Source organism: Ixodes scapularis, unplaced genomic scaffold (genome assembly GCF_016920785.2).
Source record: "Ixodes scapularis isolate PalLabHiFi unplaced genomic scaffold, ASM1692078v2 PGA_scaffold12__126_contigs__length_90152505, whole genome shotgun sequence".
In the NCBI taxonomy this organism is placed as follows: Eukaryota; Metazoa; Arthropoda; class Arachnida; order Ixodida; family Ixodidae; genus Ixodes; species Ixodes scapularis.
The window spans coordinates 28,873,425-28,901,258 of NW_024609838.1; the positions used below are offsets into that span (position 1 = coordinate 28,873,425).

At 47.3% G+C, this 27,834-nt stretch overlaps 1 protein-coding gene across 1 annotated transcript in view; it reads left to right on the forward strand.

The window, feature by feature from the left end:
* Positions 1-24,883, forward strand: part of LOC8039379 (rho GTPase-activating protein 45) — a 73,004-nt gene extending 48,121 nt beyond the window's left edge. The window contains exons 15-25 of the mRNA XM_042289496.1: positions 605-790; positions 3,025-3,161; positions 6,654-6,842; positions 8,076-8,270; positions 10,845-11,104; positions 13,002-13,159; positions 14,471-14,596; positions 16,333-16,649; positions 18,250-18,490; positions 21,317-21,416; positions 22,959-24,883. Of these exons, the coding sequence (XP_042145430.1) occupies positions 605-790; positions 3,025-3,161; positions 6,654-6,842; positions 8,076-8,270; positions 10,845-11,104; positions 13,002-13,159; positions 14,471-14,596; positions 16,333-16,649; positions 18,250-18,490; positions 21,317-21,416; positions 22,959-23,154 (2,105 nt within the window). The 3' untranslated portion in view covers positions 23,155-24,883. The remainder of the gene's footprint in view (positions 1-604; positions 791-3,024; positions 3,162-6,653; positions 6,843-8,075; positions 8,271-10,844; positions 11,105-13,001; positions 13,160-14,470; positions 14,597-16,332; positions 16,650-18,249; positions 18,491-21,316; positions 21,417-22,958) is intronic.
* The last annotated feature ends 2,951 nt before the right edge of the window (positions 24,884-27,834 follow it).

A 27,834-nucleotide genomic window follows, 5' to 3' on the forward strand; every position in this document is an offset into this window, starting at 1 on the left:
AGCAAAAGATGGGCTTTGCTGGCACAATGGGAAAAATGGTGGAGAAAAGGATTGCAATCACAAAGAGAAGGTTAGAAAATTTGGGGAAATTATCCAGGGAATATTGAATGGAGTACAACTAACTAGCATAGCTGAAGGATAGGTGGGATGTAGGAAAATTGTGATTCCCTCCTACATGGCTATGGACCAAGGTCTCAATCCTATCCCACAGTGGGTCCGGTAGAACGCCAACGAGGTTTTACCGGGGGAAAATTGGCGACTCTCTCGCCGGGAGGAGAAGGCAGGGGGGGGTGCGTGTTTCCATTGTTTTCTTCCCCATCCCCCAAAAGTCATCAAGGACAAGTTGGACAGGTTTTGCTGTTTTCCTCCCTGTGCATAGAAAAACAAAAACTGTTTTTTAACTTTTAGGCATACATTTTTTACCTGAAACCTACACTCATAAAAATTTTAGTATGACAAATGCTCCAGCTAATGACACCTTCCTGAAAAGTTTAATTGCACCCTGTTTATTGGTTTATCTGATTTCTTCTACACCCAAATAGCGCTCGTAAACAGCCTGTAGATGCGACCAGCTCCGGGCTGATGCCGGTCCTGTCTCTTGTAGCCGGTGCCGGAGCCAAGGCAGCAGGCAGGACTTGGGGCACGTGCCCGGGTAGCGATTCGGACAGCGTGGGCAGCTGCCACAGCAACAAGTCTCCCGACACGAGCCCCGCCGCAAGCCCCCAGGCCCCCGCCAGGACCCTGCTGACCGTCTCGTCCGGGGACGAACTGGACACAGACCACGACAACGGTCGGTTGGACGTGTGCAGCCGTTTTTAACCCCTTGCATTCTAATTCCACGTGTCCCCAAAAGGGAACCAAACCCAGGACCTTTCGATTGTGAGCTTAACGCTCAACCACCATGCCAAGGGGGGAAAGAGGGACTTGAGAAGTGATGACTAAGAAATGCGATCAGTTCCAACTTGGTAGCTCAGAAGTGGGGGAAAAACGGGACGGACAACACAAAACCTTGCGTTGTCCGCTCTGTTTTTGCCTTGCGCCTGGGTTACCACGTCGGTGTTGAACCAGCTCTCTTGCTTTAGTTGCAATGAATTCCTTTCACCAACTGACACCGCGGAACGTGCGGGTAGCGCGAACAGGTGGCTTTGAGTTTTAGTTCTGCTGCACGAGGGCTCACAGCCAAGGCTCCGTCGCATTTTCGTCACACTTTCAAGGGGTTTATAATATAAGTCATACGCTTGCTGGTATAGTGCTCGCAATAGAAAGGGACAGACTGAAGGGAAGAGAGAACAGAATTTGGCTATGGACAGGAAGTAGGTTTGCTCGTTGTGCTCTGACCCGAGGGCCTAGTGAAGGGGCGAGGCATGTCTTAATTTATCCAGCAGAATGTGGCCTGCTTAAGGAAGAAACTTCATAATGCTACGGCATTTCAACCTAGTCTGTGGCTGACCATCACAGAAGCGCAGCCCCATTCTTTTAATGCGTTGGCATTAGAACGCTCGTTTTGACAAAAACCCGGCGGTGTCTTTTGTTTGTCAGTTGTCGCGTGCGATGCTCCCATTGGTCTGAAGCGCTGATGTGAGCACGCATCAACCTCTTCCTTTCACCCCGGTGGTGACAAACTGACAGACACCGCTGGGTTTTCGTCACGAGCCCTTTCATTTTTGGCAAAGTCACATGCACAGCTGGCGTGAAGTCAGAGAGGAGCAGGTGCTGCGCAACACCTCCTAGATAACAAAGCCATAATGCTGAATGAGATGGCTTAATCAGAGAAGGCCAATGCTGGACGCAGATTTGAAACTAGTCCTGCGTCAGCGCTCGGCTTTGAGTAAATTTTGAGCCAAACGTTGACGCAATGCTAGATAAAAAAGCCATAGTGCTGGACGAGATCGCTTAATCAGAGAAAGCCAACGCTGGACAGAGATTGGAAACTAGCACTGCGTCAGCGCTCAACTTCGAGTCCCGTTTGAGCCGCACGTTGACACAATCGTCGTGTCCAATCTATGCCCAGCATTGACCTTCTTTGAAGGCGCCCTCTTATTCAGCACTACGGCTTTGTTATCTAGAAGGTGTTGCACCGCGGCGCGATGGAATGCAGGCGTGCTCAATTGCTGCTCTGCCGTTGCTGGTTTTTCTTCACTCTGAGTTTCCGTAGTAGCGGTCGCGTGTGCTGTGATCTTTGTGTGTAGTTAAAACAGTGGATGCGGTTCCCTCGACTAGTGATATAGATGCGGTTCCTTCCACGAGTGGTATGGATGTGGTTCTTTCCACAAGTGATATTGATGATTGTATCCAGGGGCGTCGACATACTCTGACAGGCGGAGTACAGAAAAGGAGTGAAGAAAAGTACAGGAAGATCCATTGGTGTATTCTTAGGAAATCCTTTGGCATGACCCTTGAGAAATGCCACACATGTCCCCATTTGGGAAACACCAACACTGACCACGTAACGACGCCAATGAGAGGCAGCAAAAAACAGAGGAAGCAAAAAAGAAAGCCAAAGATGAAAAGTGAAGGAGTCAGCAATAGCGTTTCCCAAAGGAGGACGTGTTTGGCGTTCACAAAGGTCATGCTAACGTATTCCGTAAGAATCCACCACTAGATCTTCCTGTAATTTTTCTTTCTAGGCAATGGCAGTCGCCATTGCCCATTCCGTCGAAGAGGTGGCACAACTCGTTACCAGAAATGGTAGAACACAAACCTTTCAAACAAAAGTTTTGGTGTTGTTTTTCAGTAGCTAATGCGGACCTCTTTGCTGAGGCCACATTGTCAACCCTACTCACTAATTGTTTCCATATAGTACTTTAATGTGTTTTCATACCTTTCTTTAATGTGGGATTGCAGAGAAACATAGTTGATGGATTTGTTTTTGTAAGTATCTATATCTCGTGCAACAAGGTTTTATTTCAATCAAGTGAATTTGGTAGATTCGAGTGCTCTTGGAACGTATGTGTGGTCAACCTTGTTCGGGACGAAACATGATCAGTTTGTGCGAGAATTGACATTTGTGGTGTTGATGTGCAGACAGCGGCTTGGGCCTGTGCCGTCGGATGTGCCTGTCCCGGGCGGCGGAGACACACTCGTTCCGCAAGTTGCGCACTCCCTCCCGCTGCCGGGAATGTGACTCCTACGTCTACTTCCAAGGGGTGGAGTGCTCGGAGGCAAGTAGGCTCTGGGACGTGAAGGAACCATGCCAGTACCACGTCTCTGTCATGTTTTCTGTCGTGCCTTTGTTGTGTACATGTCATGTCGTTTCTCTTTCTGTCATGCCTTCTATCATTTCTGTAGCTTTGTCATGTTTCTGCCTTGCTCTCATTATGTATGTCATATGTGTTCTTGCCCTGTCTGCATCTTATGCCTTGTTGTCTCTGTGTCTTGCATTAATTTTGCCATGTTCTTTATGCCTTCTACGTTTGTGCTATGTTCTTTCCCTGTCTGCATGTCATGCCTGTGTCGTGTCGGATGCAACTGGGATGGCAGAGAAATGATTTGGGCATGACACAGACATTACAAGGTCTTAAAGGTATGAGCAAAACACGACAAAGGCATGACATAGACATGAAACTGGCAGGAGTTGCACACAAGAGTCAGTCAGTCAGAGTCTTGGGAGCAAGGAAATCAAAGGAAGTGTTGCTGAGCCGGAAGCTCAATATGTCACCTTTGTGAAAGCACACAAGAAGATTGATATGAGACATATATATACACAATGAAGCTTCATTATGTCTAAGTCACATTCTTGTGTGCATCTTATGCCTTTGTCATATCTATGTCATGCCTTCGTAATGTTTTGGTCATACCTTCTGTATATGTTATGTCTGTGTCATGTCTAAATCATTTCTCTGCTGTCCTCGTTGTGTCTGTGCATTGTCTTCTTTTCTTCATTTTGTGTCTGCTTGGTATGCCTTCATTGTCTTTCCTGTCAAAATTATGTCCAATGATCTTTGTTATGTTTTTGCATGGCCTATATGTCATGTCCTGTGATTTCCTCTGTTATGTTTTTACAGCAGAGCTGTTAAGGGCTTGTCACACCCAGTTTTGTGTCCTTCACGAAAGAAATTTTGACACAAAACTCTGAACAACTACCGCCATCCATGAGTGACGGCGGCAACCAGACAACTGGTTTTCTGGTTGCCGCCGTCGCTTATAGATGGCGGCAACCTTTCCAGCCTTTCCACTCTGGTGTCTAGGCGTCGTCCTAGGCGTCGTCCTTGAGGTCGTCCTAAAAGTCATCCTTGAGGTCGTCCTCGAAGTCGTCCTTGAGGTCGCCCTAGAGGTTGTCCTCGGGGTTGTCCTAGAGGTCATCCTTGAAGTCGTCCTAGACGTTGTCCTAGACGTCGCCCTTGAGGTCATCCTAGGCATTGTCTTTGAGTTCGTCTCTGAGGTCGTCCTAGGCGTCGTCCTCGAGGTCGTCCTAGAAGTCGTCCTTGAGGTTGTTCCAGAGTCATCCTAGGCGTCGTCCTCTAGGCGTCATCCTTGAGGTCATCCCACCATAGTACAGCTTTGCTGGTCTTCCTTCTTCACCAGAGTGGAAAGGCTGAAAGTTTTGTCTTGCCTATGTGTCATGCCTTTGTCATAGTTGTGTCACGTCATGTTTGGGATTGCCTTGTCGTATTTGTTTTACCTTGTTTGTCATATGTCTATGACGAGTTAGCACGTCATGTCTTCATCATGTCTAGTTCTTGTCTTCGTCATCCTTATGATGTCCTTGTCACCTCTCTGACACATGTTGCTATTACCGTCCGAGATATGCCCCACCCCCGAAAGATAACCCACCCCTATTTCTGACCACGATTTGCTATTTCTTTAAAAAAAACACCGAAAGACAGCCTACTTCTAGTAATTGCAGGGTCCTGGCCAATGGCAACCTCAGCAGGAATGGTGTTACTTAGCCACAGCAGGAGATAATCGAACATGGCTGATTGGAAAGAACAGTCATCTTTAGTTCTTGCTTCTGAAGGTTTCCAGCTGAACATAGAGGGAAAAACGAAGGAAAGGAGAAAAAAGAGGCACACACTGCTGGCTGCCCCCCCTTTGTTATTCCCTCTACTTTCAGCTGGAAGCCTTCAGAAGCATGTCAAACCAACCAGCTCAGCTCTGAACAATCACAACTTGTTCTTAGTTCATCGCACCTCCCTGCGATTACAAATTTTGCAGGTCACAATATCTAAAGCTAGCTTTTTTTCAATTATTTTTTATCGCACACCGAAAGTTAGCCTGCTCCTTATTTTCAACCGATTTGCTTTAAGTTTTAGGTGGGCTATGTCTCAGGATATTACGGTATAATATTGCAGTCTATCATCTCTTTCTGCCTCATGTTTGTGAAAAGCCAACTCTTTTTATATTGACACACTTTCAAGTGTCATGTTGTGCATACTACAGCGAATTAACTGTTAATGTAGGTATTGATAGACAAAGGACTCTCAGCATTAATTTGGGCATTTAAATTAATCTTGATAATTCTAGCACCCATTAAAAAGTTCAAAGTAAATCATAAAAAAAATGGAGGTGGGCTTTATGAGTGGAAAAATAGGGGGCACATATGGTAAAGTAGACGCTTGATTCATTCGAAGAGACAGTACTGGAACAATGCAGGGGTCTAGAGAGCACCTAACTTTTAAAGCAGCTGCATTACTCACGTCAAGCTTACTCTGCACCGCCACTCCTGCTCCTATAGTTTCACCACTTCGCACTGGCACATATGCCCAAAGCCTCACAGCTTTGTGTTGGTGTGCTCGGAGAAGCGGCCAATGCAGGGGAGCACCTCGATTAGCTCCGTGGGCTCAGAAGTTGACTGGGCTGGGTGTTTGATATGTTCTTTATACTTTAATTTTAGATTTTGTTTACTGTGACTTGCCTGCATGCTTGATTAATTACGGTAACCTTTAAGGCCCGTTCACACTCTTGCGACCAAGTACGACTGAGAGAGACGAGATCTCTTAAAACTTCTTAAATGTTTTTAGAATGAGGGAACACACTGGCATTGTGGCGCCATCTATGTGGTGACCCTGGAACTGCATTTCACAAGAGCGAAGATTTTGCGTAATTTCCGAGGTAAAATGTGCGTAATACCCATAGAAAGGCTCGTTTATAACATTGACAAAAGTTTTTCGAGCCAAAAAAGAAAGGATAATGCACGAGAAATAAAAAAAATATGCTGGACCGCCGAGTTTACACTGCTCCCCAATAGATGGCGCCAGTGTGTTCTCTGGTCTAAGAAGTTTTAAGAAACCCAGGTTTAAGAGGTCGCAAGAGTGTGAACGGGCCTTTACACTGGTGGGACGGGGGAAAAAAAGTAATGACAAAGTGAGTGAACAGCAATAAAAGTTTTCTATATATACTGTCTGAAGTCTCTCGGGGACTTTGATGCTCATACTCTTTTTGTTGTTACTCCTTTATTTAAGTTTCAGAGGGAATGTTGCCATATGTCTAACTTGCCTGCATCTTATTGTTACGTTCTATAATCTGGCTGTTTTGGCTGTTGATTTTGTTGCTGTGGATGTCTTTATAGATGCATGGCACTTTAATTTATGAACAAACCGACGCATCAGCACTGGTGTTAACTGATGGATACTTGATTTAAGGAATGAATGGATGGATGAAGCACTAGGTGTTGGTGCAACAGCTGGTAACAGAGGGCATGCTTGTTCCTTCAGTGTGGCCTGTCCTCACACAAGAAGTGTCTGGAGACGCTGGCCATTCGATGCGGTCACAAGCGGCTGCCGCGAAAGATGACCACCTTTGGGGTGGATCTGACCGACCACACGGACGAGGCTGACGCCGACATCCCTTACATCGTTCGCAAATGCGTGGAGGAAATCGATCGGCGGGGGTACGACGTCAAGGCAAGCTGAGACTCTGCTTCTGCTCTCTGGACCCTTTCCGATATTCTGTGCCATTTAGTGGCTCAAACAGCTGTATGTCCTTTGTTATGCTAACGGTGGTAATAAATATGTAATGTTTCATTCAGTACCTTCATATATCAACAGCACACGAGAGTGGGTCCTTTCTCGTATTGCATATTCTTTATGCACATGCGAATAGAGGATTTTGAGTTTAAAGCGAATTCAAAACAAATACAACGAAACCTCAATTATGCGTCCCCGGTTTATGCGGCATCCCACATTTTACGAGGAATTTGCCCGGTCCTGACAAACTCCCCATAGAAATATTATATTAAAAGTTTGGTTTACGCGCAAGGCTTGATTCTACACGTCTCATGTCATACGACGTTCTGGCGGGAAATGCGCGACGAATTTGATGGCTGCACGCAGAGGGGGGCGGAAGTGCGGCAACGCGGAAGAGTTCTGCGTGCCTGCGTGCCATTTCAGAGGGTCCATAACATGCCACCGGCAACCCAAGACAGCCACAGCATGGGGAGAAAGCAGGAGATGCTTTCCCTTCTCTTCCCTGGGTTCTAAAATGGCTTATCGTTTTCGCGGGTTCAATCACATGAGCGGTGCCAGTGTCACCGTCAATGTCGGGTCACTCTTCCTGCAGCATTTGTGCTGGACCTTTTCCTTTCTAAATTTTTATAAATTTGTAGTGCTGAAGCATGTGTCACATTTTTTTTTTTCATTTTTTTTATACAACCAAGCATTTGGATATTTCTACTCAAGGGTACATTATTTTTGCTCAGATTTAATTACAGTTTGCGAGTATTTCGCTATAACAATATTTCAGAATAACGAATGATTTTTGTGAGTCTGATGAAATTAGTTAGATCGAGATTTGACTGTATTCTAGTATTTTTATTACTATAGTTTCAGTTGCATAGAGACAAAGAAACAGAAAATGTGCAGCACACAATTCGCTACATCAGGCAACTTGCGAGTCAAGTGTGCCCCAACAGATTGAATGGCATCCTTGTGCTAATCGTTAACGTATTAATGCATGCAAACTCAGGCTCGACCAGGTTAGGTTAAGCTAGTTTCGTTTAGGTCAGGCTTAGTTAGTTTAGGTCAGGCTAGACTAGCTTAGGTTACATGCGGCTAGTTTAGGCTACGTTAGGTTAGGTAGGGTAAGTTAGGTCGGCCACGTCGCACTGACGAAGCCATGCGCGGGGACGCCCTCTGCAGGGGCTGTACCGGGTGTCCGGGGTCAAGTCGAAGGTGGAGAAGCTGTGCCAGTGCTTTGAGAACGGCGCCCAGCTGGTGGACCTGAGCGACGCCCACCCCAACGTGGTGGCCAACGTGCTCAAGCTCTACCTCCGCCAGCTGCCCGAGCCCCTGCTCACCTTCAGGCTGTACCCACACTTCGTCGGCGTGGCCAGGGTACGGGTGTTTCCCCGCTTTCTCAGCCGCTTCGCCGACGGACGGATGTTTAATGGCCGGTTTGCGCGCTTGCAACTGCTCATGGCTGAGCGCGTCGTGACCTCTCGTGACGTCTTGCCACGACATGCTGGCACGCCGGTGCCATCTGTGAGGTGGCCCCGGTACTGCATGTCACTAGAGCGAAGGTTTTGCGGTATTTCTGAGATCAAATGCATGTCATCCTCTCTATGAGGAATGGTTGTTTATACTATTGTTGGAAGTTTTTAGAGCCAATAGGGAAAGAATGATGCATGAAAGAAATGGGAAATACCGTGCGGAAATCGTGAGTGTTCCCTGATGGCCCGATAGATGGCCCTAGTATGTTCTCTCTTCGTGAGAGATCACTAGGGATCGCGACGCACTTGGTCGTAAGCATTCGCGAGTGTATGAACGGGCCTTTATAGGGCGGTTTCACGCGATGCACGCTGCGCGACACTCTTGGTGCGAATGTGACGTCAGTGCTTTTTTGTGTTTTACTCCCGCACAGTGCCGACAGGCACTAGACTTTCGCGCTCGGTTTACTGCGCTAAACGAGTCTTTTCAGCCACACTGGTAGTTTTTGTGGCTTTTCGTTGATTTTAGGACATTTGAGAGGGAGTAACTAACACACCCGGCTTACGAATTCTTCCACGATTGGTCTAAAAACAAACGTACACAGTTTTTTTTCGAAGCCTCAGTGACCCGTTGAGCTTGTTGCTTAGATATACGGAAGTCGACCCAGTGGAGCTGCAGGAATGCCCCACGGGGAATCACTGCCATACCCAGTTCGCAAAACATACTAGCGTAAAATACCGAGCATGCGCCTCCCCTCGCGTAAGCGCTCCCTCCCATTTTATGAAAATTTAATATTTTTTTGTCGTCATCTTGATTGTTATTTCCACACCGAGTAATGGCCCTTTCCCTATTTTGATTGAATAATCTCTAAACTTGGAAGGGGCTCTCGCTTGGCATTTCACGTTATGATTTGGTCACGAAACAAACGTGTGCAGTCCTTTTTTTCCTTTGTAACTCTCAGCGACTAATAGAGCTTGTTTCTTAGATTTACGAAGGCCGGCACAGCACTGTTACAGGAACACCGTGCCGGAAGTTGCTAGCATACCTAAAATGTAGTCACTAAGACACCTGGACTGCAAATCATGGCATGATTGGTCTAGAAACATGCATGTGCAGTCCTTGCAAACTCGGTGACGGACCGAGCTTGTTTCTCAGATTTACGGAAATTGATGCAACGGTGCTACAGTATTGGCCTGGAGTTGCTAGCATAGCTAAAAGGAAGTCAGTGGCCCACCCTGCTTGCAAATCATGGCAGGATTGGTGTAGTGTATCGACCCCGAGGCAGTGTTATATACTGAGTGAGATGAACATGTCAAAGGCTTAAAGGGGCCCTGCAATCATATTTCAGCATCTACCTTTTTTATGGTTTCCACGTCTCTTGGGGTTCGGGCAAGCCAGCGGGCACGGGGAGAGTACTAAATATCTGTGCGTCATATTTTAACCAGACGACGCGGAAACCTCCTCCACCGACAAGGGCGACCCGCGGTACCGAAAGCGCGCAAAATGTGACGTCTTTGGTCCTTGGCTTGCTACTGGTCAAAGCCGCTAAAAGCTTTTTTTTTTAGTTGAGATACAAAATAAAAGTATCGCGAACTGTTTCATTTATGTATAAAAGTAGTTTTTGTTCACTATTTTAGATCAGAAAAGAAACAAATGCAGTTTAGAAAGTACGGAAACAAGAAATGACTCGTCGACATACCCGCCACCAAGCGGCGGAAAAAACGGCGGTTCCGAGCGTTCCGAAGGCCTTCGGCGCGGGCCCTGCTGGCGATTTGGCCATTTGTCGGTGCGTCAGCGCAAAGTGGCTCCCGTTCCGAACTGATCTTTACCCCGTGTTTGCTGTCGTTTGTGGCCATGAAGTGTTACGCCGAGTTAGTGTTTAGTCGCGCAGCAAATGCAATGCGAGCTGCCCTGGCCGCCCTCTTCATACAGCCTATCCAACACGTGCTTTAGTGGCGCCCTCTCGAGCTGTCGACACGGAGTGCGGCAGCCGTGAGCGCTCGATGAGCTCACTACTCCTCCTTTAGTTCACGGCGACTCAAGCCAGGACCTACGACGTCATGAAGGAGGTTTTTTGCTTGTTTTTGTAATTCTAATTTGCCTATAACTTTTAAAATAAAGCGAAATTTGAGAAAATAAAATTTTGATTAAGTTACTACGTTCAGTGCAAATTAAAAACCAGTCAAAAAGTCATTGCAGGGCCCCTTTAAGTGCCATTGCGCCATAGGCTTTTACTAATAAAAGCAGGCATGAAAAAGGCCGCCCTGGCTCGAGGAAGCTTGATGTCCAAATGCCGCTTGCATTTGGCACGCTGAACCCTGGCCCCATCTCGTGCCTCATGTGCTTGTGCGCTCGCGTCAGCATAGCCTCGGGCTCGATAGACTACAATTGGTTTTAAAACATGCATGCGCGGTCCACTCTAAGTGACTGATCTAGCTTTCGTTTCTTCAACTTACGAACGCTGACGCAACGGTGTTACAGGAACACCCGGCGGGGAGTCACGCGGAGGGAGCTGTTCCCGAGGAAGATCAGGCCAACGACGCTCCCCCGGAGGAAGTGGTCGGTGGCCAAGAAGCAGTGCCAGACTTGCGCCGTCTGGTCGAGCAGCTTCCCTCTGTGCACCGGCGCACTTTGGCGCTCCTCCTGCGCCACCTGGCGCGGGTGGCGCAGCATGCGCGCAAGAACTGCATGCCGGCCAGCAACCTCGCCATCATGTTTGGACCCACACTGCTTCGCACCAGGTCAGGGATGCACCGTAGTGTGCAGAGATTTCAAAGTGTTTCCAACCGCTTGATTGGTGTCACCCATTTTATGGGCCGCGTTTTCAATACGAGCGTCGAGGAGGAAACAAAAGCGGCTGTTGTCTGCAAGCGTCTCCACCTCTCCACCCGCTTTCCCCCTCGCCTTGCGATAATGTAACGGATGCGCATTTGCGACCAATCTGCCCAGGAGTTGTCCACCATTAAATTGCGAATGCTCTCCATGGTTTGAGTTGCTCCCTCTCTTAAATTTAGGCCTTCTAATGCACCACACTTCGTGTTGCATGCCGTCTGCCCTACTTTGGGACGGCTCATAAATATGGTTTCATGTTTTCGGAGTTTATTTTTCTTTGTATGGACCTTTTTCAAAAATCTCAAAACGCTGTGCACAAACTCCCATACACTCCTCTTTTCCACCTCAAGTTCTACCACGTGACGCTGAAGAAAGCGAAAGCGTAGCGCACTCGCTCGCCTGCCCTCGCCCACTTGCCATTGCCTCCAAGGTTGCTTCTGTTGTTTGCCAGAACCGGCTCTACCAGCATTCTTTGCGCTCCTTTCGGCGCCACAGACAGCGCAGCATGTTTTGCAAAAGATCTATTCGGGGGTCAAGGGCTTACTGAGGAAGTCCCTACTCTGAGACCAGTGCATTCAGCAGCTCCACATTCAACATAGTTCCTAGGAATCAAGGGGTTCCCCAGGGCACCCTCAGGTGTTCCACAGGGCACCTTCAGCAGGGTACCCTTAAGGGTTCCTCAAAGATTTCTCAGGGTTTCCCCACAGTAACCTCAGGTTCCCACGCGGTATTCTCATGGATTCTCCAGTGAACCCTCAGGGATTCTTCAGGGTACCCTTAAGGAATCCCCAGGGTACCCTTAAGGGTTTCCTGAGCTCCCAAATTTTCTCGGTTGTCCCTACCTCTAAGTAAACGCAATCCTCCAGTTTAAGTGCTACCTTAGAAAATCCAAGCCGTCCATTGATATGACTACGTGCAAAACACTTTTTAGTATGATCCTCCTTAATTATGTGGTCTGTTGGCTCATACTGCTTTACTGCATCAATGCTGAGACCAGGGACTATAATATGGACCCTTGGCCTAAAAGCCGTCGAGGAATTCTGCGGCCGTGATTGACCGGTGCCTCATTTGACCTTGGTGCCGGCCAATCACGGCGGTCGAATTCCTCACCCACCTTTTTGAGAAGTGTCCAGATTAGAGCCCTAGGAGGGGTTCCTCAGCTAATCATTGAGGGAGAAAGAGATTTCCTCGAAGCCATAAGCTTTCAGAACCTTGAAGGATTCTGCTTTGACTATAGACAGTTGCATGTGGGAGAGAAGGATCATCCGGTTCTCCGTGCCAGCTTCCGTCTCAGGGTCTCTTCAAGTGATCCTACTTCCTGTTCTCTAAAAACTGCATTGTTTTTCTCACCACAAAAATAAACAATGTATCGCCGCATGCTCAGTGTCCAGCTAAATGTAGCGCTTAGCGGTCCTGACCAGATGACAAAGAAAGTTTCATGGCCAACCGTCATATTTATGAAGACATCTGTTTTTGTGAAATATTCAATGGGAAAATGGCAGCCAACGAAGCCCAAGAATGCATAGGGTTGAATGGCGTAAACTACCGAGAACGGGCCCCATTTTCCCGTTGAAAGTTAAAAAAAATTACTTATAAGTTTCGAATAAAATGACGGTTGGTCCTGAAACTTTGACCTCTGGTCCGGACCGCTGTAGCGTTACATGTTGGCAGTGATTCAGTGTTCGGCGATGCATAGTTCCTTTTTGTGGTTAAAAAAACACCTCACATTTTCTTTTCGGGGGCAAGCTGGACTTGGGGAGTCGGAGAAATCCAGGGAAGCTGACTTTCCTGTGTTGGCCATTGCAGAGAAGGCAGTGCCTCGCTGAGCTCACTGGTGGACACGGTGCACCAGACCAGGGCCATCGAGCTGCTCATCACGTACGTCGACCGGATATTCGAGGACCCCGACGCCAACGAGCAGTACACCGTTCTGGAGGCCATCACGAGGCCTCCGCCACAAGAGGGTGAGGCTACCGATCCATCTACCCTTTTCCGGATTCCCAGTGTGAGGGTTTCTTGGTACAAAGCTGCGTGGGTGAATGCACAAGTAACCGAGAACATTCCTTCGAGCAAGGACGCTATGCTCCTTTTTGCCTCACGTCGCAGCGGATGCTACGAGCCATCGGAGCCAATCCAAGGCCGTGACAGTTCCCGTGACCTTCGAGAGAAAGTGCCATGACATGCAGAAAGCAGTCACGTGCTATGTTCACAGAGCTGGATTGTCTGGAATGGCTGATAGCGTCCGCTATAGCCAGACGTAAGGTGAAATGGAGTATAGACCTGTTAGCTTCACTGAGCTATGGTTATCTAGATTCAGCTCCCGAGACATTGCTTACATGCCCATTGTGGCTTATTTTTGGAACCCCAAGTCGGTACAAAGAAACTTCTCCCCTCTCCTTCTTACCTCTTGTTCCCTACCAAGATAATCCTCCAACAGGGGGCACCACTTCTGTTGAAAGAGGCAGGTCAAACCGATCTGTGACGATCGGTGTGAAACTAACGAAGCAGACAGTGTGCATCTCTTATATTCCTACAGTATCTTCTGGGCCACAGTCTGTATCCCATGTATAGTCCACAAGTGCAAATTTTGATTGAAAGAAAAGTGCTTTTCATTAGATGATATTGTCAAAGGGTGGTTATCACGTGGTGTTTGTCACAAGGGAGGTTTCCAAGGGGTGTTCATCACAAGTATGTTTGTCACAGGGGTGTTTGTCATGGAGGTATTTGTCACTGGAGTGTTCATCTATAGGAGGGTTTGTCACAAGAGTGCTTGTCATGGGGTGTACAATACAAGCCTATTTGTCATGAGGGTTTTGTTGAAAGTGTGTTCATCACCAGAGTGTTCGTCACGGGCTTTCGTCTCGGGGGCATTGTCACTTGGTGACTGGGGTGTTCATAAGAGGAGGATTTGTCATGGGGGTGTTCATCACAAGTGTATTAGTCATAAGGGTGCTTCACCAGCGTGTTCGTCACATGGGTGTTTGTTAGTCATGGGGGTGTCTGTCACAAGCGTGTTTGTCACAGGTTTTCGTCACGATGGCATTGTCACTTGGTGACTGGGGTGTTCATAAGAGCAGGATTTGTCATGGGAGTGCTTGTCACAAGGGTATTTGTCACAGCAGTGTTTGTCACGGGGGTTCATCACAAAGTGCAACAAGCACTACCTTGTTGCTCATCGCTGCCATCCTAGTCAACTTGACTTGTGAGTTTTTACCGCATGTGATGGTTTTGGTGCACTGCCAGATGTAGTAATTCCCTCGAAAATACTACGCCAGACTCCCCGGAAGTTGCTGAGGAGGATCCCAATCCACCGCTGAGTCGAGCGGCTTCGGCGACAAGTCAGGCAAGCGACGAAGGGCAGCATGGGGCCGACCTTGAGAGCCATACCTGTGGAACACTTGGTGAGACGGGAGACCAGATTCACTGTGGTACACATCGCGACACTGTTAGCGCGAACACGACATCGGTGCATTTTCGCATTTTACTTCTAAATAGTATTAGCGAGCACGAAATTTTATCGCTTACATTATAGAACTAATTGAGCTCTTTCCGTAGCAATAATAACTTGGATGAAATCCCTTGGTTTGAGTGAGAAGGACTGAAAAAACTGGAGATCGCTTGTTCGCGCTAACAGTGTCGCGCTCTGTACCTGAGTACTTTGTATTATACATATGCAAATTAATTTTCGTATATTTCTGCAGAAACAGAGAATAGCAGATGTGTCTACCCCCCTTTTTTTCATGTCTAGCAATGTTGACATCATACCCCCTTATGTAATGCCCTTGAAGAAGGGCCCTTAAGGGTACAATAAATGAATGAATGAATGAATACCTCAACTTCAATATCCTGTGGGCATAATTGAAGGCCGTGTATAAGGGCAATATATTATCTTAATACTGTCGTTTCTACTTTTGTCATCGTAGACACTACTAATTTTTTTGCATGTGTGCATAGAAAGAGACAGGTGTGCATACAATTATTAGGTTGTTTTTAGCCTTCATTTGGAGCGTTGGTGTGCCTGTTAAGACACACATTTGCATTGTCCGATCATTAAACTGTTTTTAGAAGCAAACAGTTAAAAGGACACAAATATGTGGAAGGTAGGCACAGGACGACAGCTGACTTTCAACTGATCCTTTATTTCTCTTGATGTAAAGAAGACAACAAATTTCTGACAGCATGTGCATGCATACATGACCATTTATGACAATATCAAGTACTTCTTTCTTTGGCAAGGCCACTATTTTAACAAGCTCTTAAGCATGCACCCCTGCCCTCCCTCCTCTCCTCTTTCAGAATGCTAAGTTGATTACTTCATACGTCCAACAAACTAACCCAGCCATCCGTTGCAGTTAAAAAAACATGCATTGTGCACCCTGCACAAGTATACAGTCATTTCGCATTAATCTGGACCCCATTAATACGGATACCTTGCTGTATGGACAAAATTTACATAGACAACCTGGTTAAATATATTCATTTCTTTCTCGTTACTATGAACGACCCATTTTATGGACAATTGTTTTAAGGAAAGGTGGTGTCCATATCAGAGGGGAGCTCCGACCAAAGCTTTTTATAGTCACTGATTTGCCTCAAAATTTATTCAATGTATCAACGGACAAATTTGAGGTACCAACCCAAGTTGCCAGTCAGAATAATTTTTTTTTTTTTCAATGTTATTGAAGTTTTAACTTTGGTCAGGGGTTCTGAAGGGGCTCCACTGGCAACACTCGGAATGTGACACCAGGTGTTGAATATGGTGCAGTATGGGGCATCACAGTTTGTTTCCGATGGTTTACAAAGAAGTTTGGTGGTTCGATACAAATTATGGTCCAGCTCACGCCAGCAAAGCGAAGAAAAAACGCGAGCAATATATTGTGTTTTGTAGCCCGCCCGCTCGACTTGCAAGTTATGCAATATCACGCACCACCTTCGTTTGCCGTTTTCTCATTAGCCATTTCGAATTTGGAGATAATGAACATAGTGGCCGGAAAGAGCAAAGCCCAGGTATTTCGCAAATGTGCTCAGTTTGGGTAGCCCAAAGAGCCGCCAGAGACATACGTGTATCTTCTTTCTACGTCTCGTCGTCAATGTTGTACAACCACTCCAGTGGCTCACCCAACATCCCCCTTCTCAGGTGATTGGCCCACAGCCGAAGGCGGTTCCGAGGATGGCGAATCGGATGCAAGCGACGACGGTCGTGCCAGCGTCTCTCCCCTGGCGCCGACGCAAGATCGCCGCAGCCCCGACGACGCTCACGAGGAAGACCCTTCGGGCGAGGACCCCGCCGGAGACTGCCCTCCCGTTCCGCCCCCTCGCCGGGCAGCCGGCACGAGCTCGCTCCGGAGCAAGCGCCTCGAGAACCAGGCTCGCGGTGGGCAAGGCGGCGGGCAAGGCGGCGGGCAAGATGGCGGCGTCACGTGGTCGGCCATCTCCAAACTTGCAAGTCATAAGGTGCATTCCGACTCTCCTACTTCATGGTGCAATCTTTTTGTTTCTTTGGGAACTGTTCAAATATGACACCAGGAATGCGTTTGTTACTGGTCTGTGCAAATCGTAAGGTGCGTTCAGACTCTCCTTTGCGTTCACTAAGGCTGACCAGCAGTCTGGCCCTACCGATGTTCGCTTCTATGCCCCACCGTTCCAAAGTGGTCAAAATGTGTGGGAAGACAGTGGTCCTTTTCCCCCAGATTTATCATACAAACTTTATGCTTTCAACCCTCTGTTTTGAGGTGTTCCTTTTCTTTTTCTGGGAACCGTTTCATAGCGATGCCTGGAAAGCACTTTCAAATTGTTTATGTGACTATGATTCCTCAAGGAATCATATTATGGTCTATGGTGCCTTGAGGGCATCTCCGACTGGTGTGTTTAGCGCTCCGTTCCGCCCATCCATCGAAAGTGGTCCCAGAATGGCAACAAATTATGTAACAAAAGCCTGTGTGTTTTTGGCGTAGGATGTCACAATCCTGACGGTCGGGCCTAGAAATTCAGGCAAAAAGTACAAGCGAACAGGAGTGTCGCCGTTGTTGCGTCATCCAAACTCCTGGCTGCCGAAGCTTGCGTGGGTTGTTAAAATCATGTGGTGGGCTAGTTGGCTATACATCTTGGTAAAATTAGCACAAAGACAAGGGAGGAAGAACGTAGGTACAGGATAGATGCACTACTTACAACTGGCATTTAATAAGTGAGAGAAAGACAAAGAAGTACTGACAGTGAAAAAGAAAGACACTCAAATAAAAACCTGAGAAATCGTCAGTGAAAGAAGGGGCAGGAGTGAAAGAGAAATAGCGATAAAAAGGAGGAATAAAAAAAAGAGACTAAAAAAAAAACGGGAAGGAAAAGGGGTTTAGGTTTAAGCTTGATGGCTGGGCTGTCCAAAACGACCAGTCATCAAGCTTAAACCTTACCCCCTTTTTCTTCCCAGTTTTTTTCTCTTTCTTTTTTATCGCTATTTTTCTTTCTCAGGTTTTTATTTGTGTCTTTCTCTTTCAACTGTCAGGACTTCTTCGTCTTCCTTTCACTTACTATTAAATGCCAGTTGTAAGTAGCACTCTATCCTGTCTCTCAGTTTTTACCCCCTTGTCTTTGCGCTAATTTTACCAAGACAGGGATTGTTAACGTGGAGAGTGACCGGCAGCAGAACAGGCGCCTGCCACATCCATCGCCACTGCTGTGACGCTGCTAGGATCACAGCCAGCAGCGACGTGAAACTCCTGCGAAGTCACCGGGCGGAAACGGAGGGACCGCTTTTTAGAATGTGGTAAACACGTCCAGGCGAAAACCAGTCCACTTCCAGCTGGATTATGGAACTGGAAATGAGGCAGTCCAGCTGGATTCCAGCTGGGTCCAGCCAAATCCAGCCGGAAATCCAGCTGGACTGCCTCATTTCCAGTTCCATAATCCAGCTGGAAGTGGACTGGTTTTCGCCTGGACCAGTCGCAGACGTGTTCCCGGCAGATTGCAACCTTTGTTATTGCGTTCAAACTGAAGATTTGTCCATGTTTCAGAGACCTGAGTTGGCACTAACCTGATATTGTTGCGCCGCAATTGGCAGAGGCAGCACCAGCAGAACCAGCATCAGCGGCTGTCGAGGCCCACCAACGTGGCGGAGCTGCGGCGGCAGTTCTTTGAGGCCCCCTGGGGCAGTGCCAGCCTGGAGGAGTTCTCGGCCGGCAGCCTGCCCCACTCGCCGGCCATGCAGCGCCTCCTCTCTTCCACGCGTACCTCGAGCGAGCCTCACCTGGCGGCGCACCAGGACGCACCTTCCTCGGGGCCCTCGTCGCTCCAGGACAGAGGTGCCAAAGCTCGGGCTACGTGCAGTCCTCTAGCCGGCTTGTTTTTGGCTCGTAGCCGAAATCGAGTTGGCGCAAGGCTGGTGCCTACCCGGCTCACGACCTAGGCCCGAGCCCAGCTGACTCGTGACAGGGCTAACCGGAGCTCAGCCAGTTCTTGGTTGGAGCCCTGCCGGTTTTGTACATTCTCAGAAAAAAAAATGGGTATACTCTTACACCCTTTTTTTCATATACAACATCCCAAACTTATTAAACCTATAACCTATTAAGCAGCGAAAATATTTATTAAAGACTAGAGAAAAAATGAAAGCTGTTTACTACTCCCTGTCACACCACATTGGAGCGCAGCTCTTCCCTCCTCCTCCCTCGTGATCCTGCCTGCTACTCCTGAACGATAGGGCTCCGGTTCGAAGCCGGCCGAGGGACAAGAGATAAAAGTCTTTTAAAATCATTTTTCGGAGTAATGAAAATTCGAATTTGTCCCCCCTGCTCATCCTCCCTGCTCCCCCCCTTTCTCCTCCTCCCCTCACGGCGGTCACGTGATCTCGGGGGGGGGGGTCACGTGATTGCGGCGTCGCCGTTGCCGTCGCCGTAACCCGCCGCTCATGTTGGAAACGGACTAAGAGCTGCGCTCTAAAAAACACTGAGGTTTTGCAATAGGGCCAAGAAGACTCTGATTATTTTTATATGCAGTTAGTAACACATGCGTTAGCTATTTTAATAAGTTGTACCACTTGGCTATCAAGCCGCTCGCGAAAGTTGGTACCATCAGTTTGACGTCAGTGCGCTGTACGTCAAACTGAAGTTTTGGGGTGTAGCGTATGGGACAAAGGGTGTAAGGCCCTTTTTTTCTGAGAGTGTAGCCATAGCCATCTTGCAGCCGGCTCATAGCCAGAGCACAGCCAACACATAAGCGGAGCCCAGCTGGCTCATAGCCGGGGGCCAGCTGGCTCTTGACCAAAACCCGCTCAGTTTGTAGCTTATAGCCATCTTGTAGCCGGCTTGTAGCCAGAGCCCAGCAACCTTTGAAACAGAGCCAGGTGGCACCGAGCTGGCTTTTGGCAAGGGCTAACTGGAGCTCAGCCAGTTTTTGATCGAAGCCCTGCTGGTTTTATAGCCACAGCCATCTTGTAGTTGGCTCATAGCCGGAGCCCAGCCAACTCATAAATGGGGCCCAGGTGGCTCACAGCCGGGGACCAACGGGGGTTGAGCCAGCTGTTGGACAAAACCCAGTCAGTTTGTAGCTATAACCATTTTGTAGCCAGCTTATAACCAGAGCCCAGCCAACTCATAAATGAAGTCCAGCTGGCTAATGGCCAGGAACCAACCGGCTCTTGGCCAGGGCCCAGTCAGTTTGTAGCTTAGCCATCTTGTAGCAAGTGTCGAGCCGGTGCCCAGCTGGCTCATGGCAGTGGGGCTAACTGAAGCCCAGCCGGTTCTTGGCTGGAGCCATCTTCTAGCCAACTTATAGCCAGAGCCCCCAGAACTATGTTTTGGGGCTTTGGTTATAAGAACTATGTTAACGTGCACCCAGAACTATGTTAAAAACAATCTTGAAGATGTGTAATGTACTACCAAGTGAAACTACTATGGTGGATTGTGCGGCTAGGCGATGAGGTCAACGCACTGCCCGCATGCACACTCGCACACACATACACAAACAAACCATGGATGGGCAGTATTTGAAATATGTATTTAAAATATTTTGAGTTGTGTTTTATTTATAATTTCATTTGTCTACTCTATTTGTCAATTGAATTCATATACTGAAAATTTAGTATTTTAAATGTTTGTCTTACAAATACTGTCCAGATACAATTTTGGGTACTGTTTTTTGGAATCAAATGCAATGATATCCACTTTTTGCAATATAGCCATATGCAAAGAACATGAAACTTGTTGCACTTTGCTCATAATAAACATGGAAGTAGAGCAAGGAATTAACAGGATAGGCACAAATATTAACTTTTTGGTTAATTTATAATTTTTTAGTTGTCAGATTAACATGTTGTTTTTAAAGGCTTTATTGCTTCAAATGAGCCTTTCAGATTAAACTTGTACTGAATACATTGTGTTTCTTGACATTGTACCCACCTTATGACATCTTATGACAAATTTTAGTTTTAGAGCTGCATCCTTTTTTTTAAAGGGGCACTCAAGTAGGATTTTGAGATTGTCCATTTATTGTCATAACATGGTCTATGGGCTCTAAGCATCCTAAAATACCCGGTATTGCATTCAAGGGTGGCTAATTTCCCTATTAAAAGTTCAATCAAAGATCATGCCACTCCCCCCTTTCTGCGCCATGGCGCAGAACACCAGGGGTGCCACCGGACGGGAAGGCAGCAGAGGAGGGCACATTACAGTCAATCATAAATGACGGCTTCCCGACAGACTGAAGTTTCGAATATGTGGGCATTCCAAAAATCAGTTCGCCGGGAAGCCAACACTTGTGATTGGCTGACGCTTGCCCTCCCCTACTGCCTCTCCGTCCGGTGGCGCCCCTGGTGTTCTGTGCCACGGCGTAGAATGAGAGGCACGGCATGATCTTTGATTAGATGTCTCTTCCTGCAATACACCCGGTATATGAGACACTAGCTCTCTGCATGTCATGAGGGGGGTTTTATGCTCTTGAAACCTGGATGTGCAGCTATTGTTAGGCTACTAATGGACATCCATGGAAACAAAACATCTTCAAAGCTGACATATATAAAATGCTATGCACAAAGCTTTCTGGGGTTCAAATTTTTCCGTCCATGTTTTCAAGAACCTGTCAGATGTGTGGCAGGCATGTGAATGAGCATGTTTTGGCACCTTTCTTTCTCATAGACTCCAAGGAGTCCTCGGGGACTTTTGGAAGGCCAAACTTTCGGGAGAGTGGCCCTCATCGAGTCTGGCCTCACGGGCCAGGAGACGCCGCTCCAAGAAGGTAAACTTTTTGCACTTCTTTTTAACACAGAATGTGTTTATGGGCTGGACTTCATGCAGAAAGTGTCATGCTCGAGGGTAAAGAAAAGCCATTACATGCATACCAAGGCAACATAAAGCCTTCAAAGTCCATATCAGGGAATGCATGAGCATGCTCAGTCATTTTATCATAATTAGTGAGATTTGCTATGCTGAGTAGCGGAAATCGAACCCTGGACATTGCAATCCGCAACCCGACACCTCTGCTTGAGGCTACTATGAATAGGCAACCAGGACCGCGAGCAGTTAGACTAAGGCCGTGTTCCAAAATTTACTCGATCTTACTCCAGGGTAAGGGTTTTGTGCCCTTGGCGTTCTAAAACCTGCCGGCGTCCAGCGTTTTTTAATCTGTGCTGTCACGTGACACGATCCGCCGGAGTAACTCGGATCCATTTGGGTAAGATTTGGAACACAGCCTAAGTGTGACTCTGGGAGCCTGTAGTAGTAGGTGACTGTCGGTGAATGCAATTGTCTTGTGAACTTGATGAAGTGCAGCTTCCCAATGGGATCTCACAATGTCATGGGTCTTGAACTAACTTAAACTTGCCTTGATCATTCTGACAAACCTGGGGAGTTCCTACATGAACGTGTCATGCGTGCAACCCATTTGAAATCTGAACGACTGTTCTGGGGACATTTTTTCCACGTGATATTGCTGATGTTTACAAGATATTTGTTGAGCGCTCTGAGGCTGCCAGGCAGTTTCTTTCAAGGCTATCGATGGGACTCCAGGGCATCCTATAGACCTTTGCAGAAATCGCCTCCTGCGCGCTGCCATCTTTCTCTGCTGGGCTGTGGAACGCCCTCCAAGCATGCGCTGTTGATCTGATGTGCAGTATATCGGACGCTGCGCATGCGTCCACAGCTCAGTGACTCAGCATTTTTTGCCCGGTCGTTTCGTTCGAGACTGCCGCTGGAAAGGTCTATACTTGTCTGTAGGATGACATACTGTTAGGGTTGTTCTGTCCTACACACCAAAGAACCAACCATTTGCTCTCACTGCCCCCTCTTTGTTTTACTCTCACTTTTTGGTTTCATTGAAGCTTTATTTACGCAGGACAGATGCCAATCAATGCTAATTTTATTGTAATCAACTACTAAATTTGTATTTGCGATCCCAAGTCCTGTCAGAAATGGCCAGTTTATGATACAGACTTTTCCAATAATCGCCTTCGCCCATCTTCTGCTGAACTGTGTAATGCGTTCTGCGCATGCAAACTAGCTTTTTTCTGCAGAATATCAGGCTTTGTGCGTGAGTCCACAGCTAACTGGCTCAGCATTTTTCACTTGACCTATGAGCAGTGCAAAGGTAGACAGCGTGCAGCTGCTCTTAAATTCTTTGTTGCACTTAGGGAGCACCTAGCCCCTTTGAAGGACAGCTAGGAATGGGAACCGTCGAGAGAGTTTTATTGCTGAAGAAAACCAGTCTGAGATGCTGCGCTGTCCACGCTGTCCTCTTTTAGAGTTTGTTATTATAAATCGCCACGTTTTCTCCTCCTCACAGGACGCACACCCCTCTGCGCGAAAGTGTCTCTCTCAAGCACCACTGGTACAGTACAGACGAAGCGAGCAGCGAACAGGAAACCACGACATGCTCATCTTCCTGGGGCTTGACAAGGACACAGCTGCCCTCGGCCTCCGACCGGAGTGGAGCTCAATGCCCGTCACCATCAATGGGACGAGCACCGCGTTTCGTATAGACGTCCACAGCTCCAAGCAGACGGACATCATCTGTGCTCACAGCCTCAAGCAGATGGATGTTATCTGTGCTCACAGCCCTGAGCAGATGGACGTCGTCTGCTACCAAACATATTTAGTCTGCTAACAGTCAGATGTCGTCTGCTAACAGAGGGATGTTGTCTGCTAACAGAGGGATGTTGTCTGCTAACAGACGAACGAACGTCGTCTGCTAGCAGTCTGACGTCGTCTGCCAAAAGTCGGACCTTGTCTTCTAGCAAACGGACGTCGCCTGCTAACAAACAAACATTGTCTGCTAACAGACGTGCACACAGCTCTCTCTGTTTCCCGTTTCTGGGACTTTGTGGGCAGCTTTAAAAAGCCCCTTTTTTCAGGAGACATAGCCTCCCGCCACTTTGAGACGCTGCCATTGGCGATTTGCGTCGCTTTTGTCGTTGAGGTGGGAGGCGGGTTTGGGGGGGTTATGGAGCCTAGTGCTCCAGAAGGGCATTTGATTTTGAAGAAAAGGTTTGCTACATTTGAGGCAGCACCCAAATGTTTGTTTTTATGTTTGTGGTTTTTATTTGTTACGGTGTTCCTCAGTCGCTAACTTTGACGTCAAGTCTGCACTTTCGATGGTTCCCCCGATCACTCGTGGGCCTTTATTTAACATGTTTGATGAGCGCTCCTTCCTTCCTCAGTCACCTTTGGTGTTCCCTTTTGCAAAGGGTTACTATTTTATCGCAGCGTTCCGCAAGGAACTCGGCGTGAAGCTCGTTGGGCAAATACATTTACGGCGTCATTTTTGTTTGTTAATCTCTACGGCAACATATCCGGCCGTCGCACGCACAGGGTCTCTTTGCTATATCCTCACCGCTTTGACGTTAGTTCAGGTCGAGTGGCACACAGTCAGTTCAAACGTCCTTTCCGGGAAGGAGCATGCCCTTTTCTCGCACGTGCCTCAAGGCTGTAACCTCGCAGGTTAAGAATAGCAGGACAAAGCTCTCTGCTCACCCTGATTGGTGGTTTCCTTCTCTCTAGCATTCACTATGCTAATATGGAAAGAGCGGAGGGCTTTGTGGGGGGGGGGGGGGGGGAGAAGTCTGTCCTGCCTTTCTTAACCTGCAACAGGCTGTAGGGACCTCAATCCCAGAGGCTCACAAATGCACCTGAAATGTTTCCTGCCCTCACCTGGCCACAGTGCCTTCGTCGAGCCGACCCGACCGGACGGGTGGCTTGAAGCCAAGATAGTCAGACCGTTACATGTGGCCAAAGGCCTTTGAACTATTGGTTGGTCAAATTCGGCTGGCCACACCTTTGCCTGGCGAGACCATTGCCTGTTCGGTTATCGGAGCCTCTACTGGTGGAATGCTCGATTGGCCGATCATGCCGTCGGCTGCCCAACACCTCGGAACTTTGTCTACTTCCTGCCAATCAGCACCCCGGTGGTTTTTAATCCGCGACGTCGTCGACAGCGTGTGCGCGAGCAGACGTGCTTTGCGGCGACACGCATGCCAAAAAGAATTTCACCTTGTTACTTTCACGGTCGAAGTTTGTCGACATGCACGCTAGTCAGGTGAAACTCGCACGAAAGCTGCCCTTTTTGAAAGGAGAAAAAAAAATTATATATATATGCGCGGTTTTATTTTGACGAGCCGACGTGAAGATTGTTGCACCGTTTTTTCCTTTTTTTTCCCAAAATGCTTGTTTGTAGGAACTAATGTGTGTAAATAAACACTGACGTTAGCGAGAGTTTGTGGAATTTGTCTATATCTCAATGTGGCACATGGCATTGTACAAGGTCTCGTCCCTACTGCAAGATCTTATTTGTATAAGACATTTCTTGGTCCAATGAATGCATATGATCAAATAAGATCATATAAGAGCGATATAAGATTTTATAAGAAGTTATAAGAAACGTTATGTTTCTTCTATCTTTTTTATGAAATCTTAAATGCTCTTATACGGTTCTTATATGATCTTATTTATCATATGCGTTTATTGGACCAGGAAATTTCTTATACAAAATATTTTTCACTAAGGGTATCTGTGTCCGAGGTGGAATTCTCTCTACTCGCACTGCTTTTTTTCTCTTTTATTTTTCGTGGGTTAAAAATAATTAAAAAAAATACTTGAAATAAATAAAATATTTTTGACGGGTTAAAGGGACACTGAGCTCGCCAAGTTTTTAATTTAAACATGACCTATAAGAGTCGAGGTACTCTGAACCAGGGTGTCGAACCGGAACCGAACCGGACCGAAAACCGGAACAGAACCGTTATTTTTAGCCGAACCGGAACTGAACCGAACCGAAATTTTCGCCGCCATCTTGGAACTGAACCGGAACCGAACCGAAAAAAAAATATAACGGTAACCGGTTCAAGGCAATTTTTTTCTTATTTTTTGTTAGTACCACAAAATGAACATATAGGAATAAAAAATTGGCGGCTGTATTTCTATTGATCAAATTGCCATATACAGAATTGCAACGTATGGTAAATTGTGGGTTTTCGTGGCGCTTTTGTATTGGCACTATGATTAACCATGTGTCACGTTGTCACGTGACGTCATGGTGTCAATACATGTTGTCAAGTAATGTCACGTGACCTCGTGACGTCACGTGACTCACTGCGTCACCTCGATTTAATTTGAGGAAGTCACTAGATGTATTAGCCTTGTTGACAGCGTGACATAACATGACATCACGATTTTGCAGCGAGTCACGTGACACCGTGACGTAAGCGATGTTCATAACAGCTAGTCGAGTGCACGGGTTCTTGACTGTCAGCATCGTCAAACATTCGGGTAATGGCTCATGTCAATTAAATAGGATAATAGCCCAACTCTAACAGTATCTGAACCTCAGCCCAAGCTTTTGCTTTCCAAACCCTAGCCACCTAGGGCATGACTAGGATGAACACTGCCGGTATATAAGAAGCGTCAGATCACGCTGCCGCTTGTTCAAATTGCGAGTTGAGGAGGGGATGGACAGCTGTCTCTTTCCTTTATTTTTTCGGAATGTGCTATTGCGCGGAAAGGAAAAGTAATGGATGTTTTCGCAAGCTATAAACGTCAGGGGTTACTTCTTAACAGTATTTATTGAAAGTACAAAAAAAAATGTTGCAACTAGACCAATTTTACATTATTGAGGCACCCAAACATTTTTTGGTTGTTGCTGAACTGCATCGGAAAGATGTCCGTGAGAATAGAAGTATTGAAATCACTAAATACGACTTATTAATGTGAAGTTCCATAGAACTACATGTGTGTACGAAAGGAATACTTAAAAAAAGATTTCAGCCACCTCAGAGGGACAGCCGAACAATGGCAGTCGCTGTAAGTCTCATACGAGCGTCGTTCTCAAGTTATTGCGCAAGTTTCGACCCCCTCTGTACTTTACTTAAACAAGCTATAAAGAGGATTTCTATACATCACTAAATTCTACTCAGGATCACTCCCTAACGTTGATAACTGATTGAACATGGCTTTGTTTTGTTTTTTTTTCTAGGCAATGGCAGTCGCCAAAAATTTAGATAAATATGAGCATCGTTCAGTCGCTCAACTCGGAGCCAGGAGCGGCCACGTGGCCCGGTGCGTGTTTTATGCCGCCAAGGTTAATCATACCCCCGCGCTGGGGCTTTAAAGGAAGAAAACGCGTGCTGGAGCTCCAGGCATTGTTAGAGTTCGACTATTCTTATTACCGCACTGGTTGGACACGAGCCACTACCCAAGCGTCGGCCAAGGCATTGACTGTTACGAGCCGATGTTCAGTGCTCACGCAGTTCTTGTGTCCAATCCATGAGCCGCGCTCGACTGTCGTCAGGCGGGTGGGTTTGATCCCACAATTATGTCATCAATCTTTGCGAAGGCAAGAAAGAAAGAAATAGTGTCGTTTAATCCTCGCAATTTCACCGCGACAAAGAAGCTTCTGAATCAGTGGCGGCCTGTGCGAGTATACTTGGGCCAGACTAGGACCAGTTCGCCTGGGAAAAGTCGTGAACATTCCAACCCGATATCGTTCTATGACCCCTTTAAACTTCACGGGGTGCAAAATAAAATCAGTGAAGGGTTGCTGTTAACAAGTGACTACTAAAATTGTCGAATTAGCACATACGAACGGAGGAGGCATTTTCTCAGGAATACCAAATACTTTACTAGGTGGAATACATTCCACTCCTCTCAAATACAATAGCTTCGGCGCGGACAGGTTTTCTGGGCTTGGCGAGAGCCATCTATCGTCGTGGAGGTCTCGGCTACCGGGCGGTAAATATACTTCGTTTCACCTTATGCGAGCGAAGGCAAAGCTGGGAGCGCGAGCGCGAAAGCTCCGCGCGTTCAGGCTTTGCTCGAGCGCGCGAGCTGGGCAGAAACGCAAAAAGCGCTGCTCTCGCGCTTTTAGCTTTGCCTTCGCTCGCAGATGAGGTGAACCGAAGTATAGACGCTTTCAGCGCGCGCCAGATCGAGCCGCCATGGCTGACCTTCTCTTGTCTTACCGAGATGCCTAGCCACTGAAGCGGGCGTTGTCGAGCCTCCAAAAAGGCCTTGGCTGGGGAGGAGGACGCAGTAGAATCTAAAATGGCAATAACCTGTCCCGCTGTGGTAATGATGAAGTGAAGCGAACGAAATAATCGGGAACAAAAACTGAAGGTCGGTTATGGCGGCGCCCATGCCCAGCTGCCTGAAAGAGTCTATAGCTCAGTGCT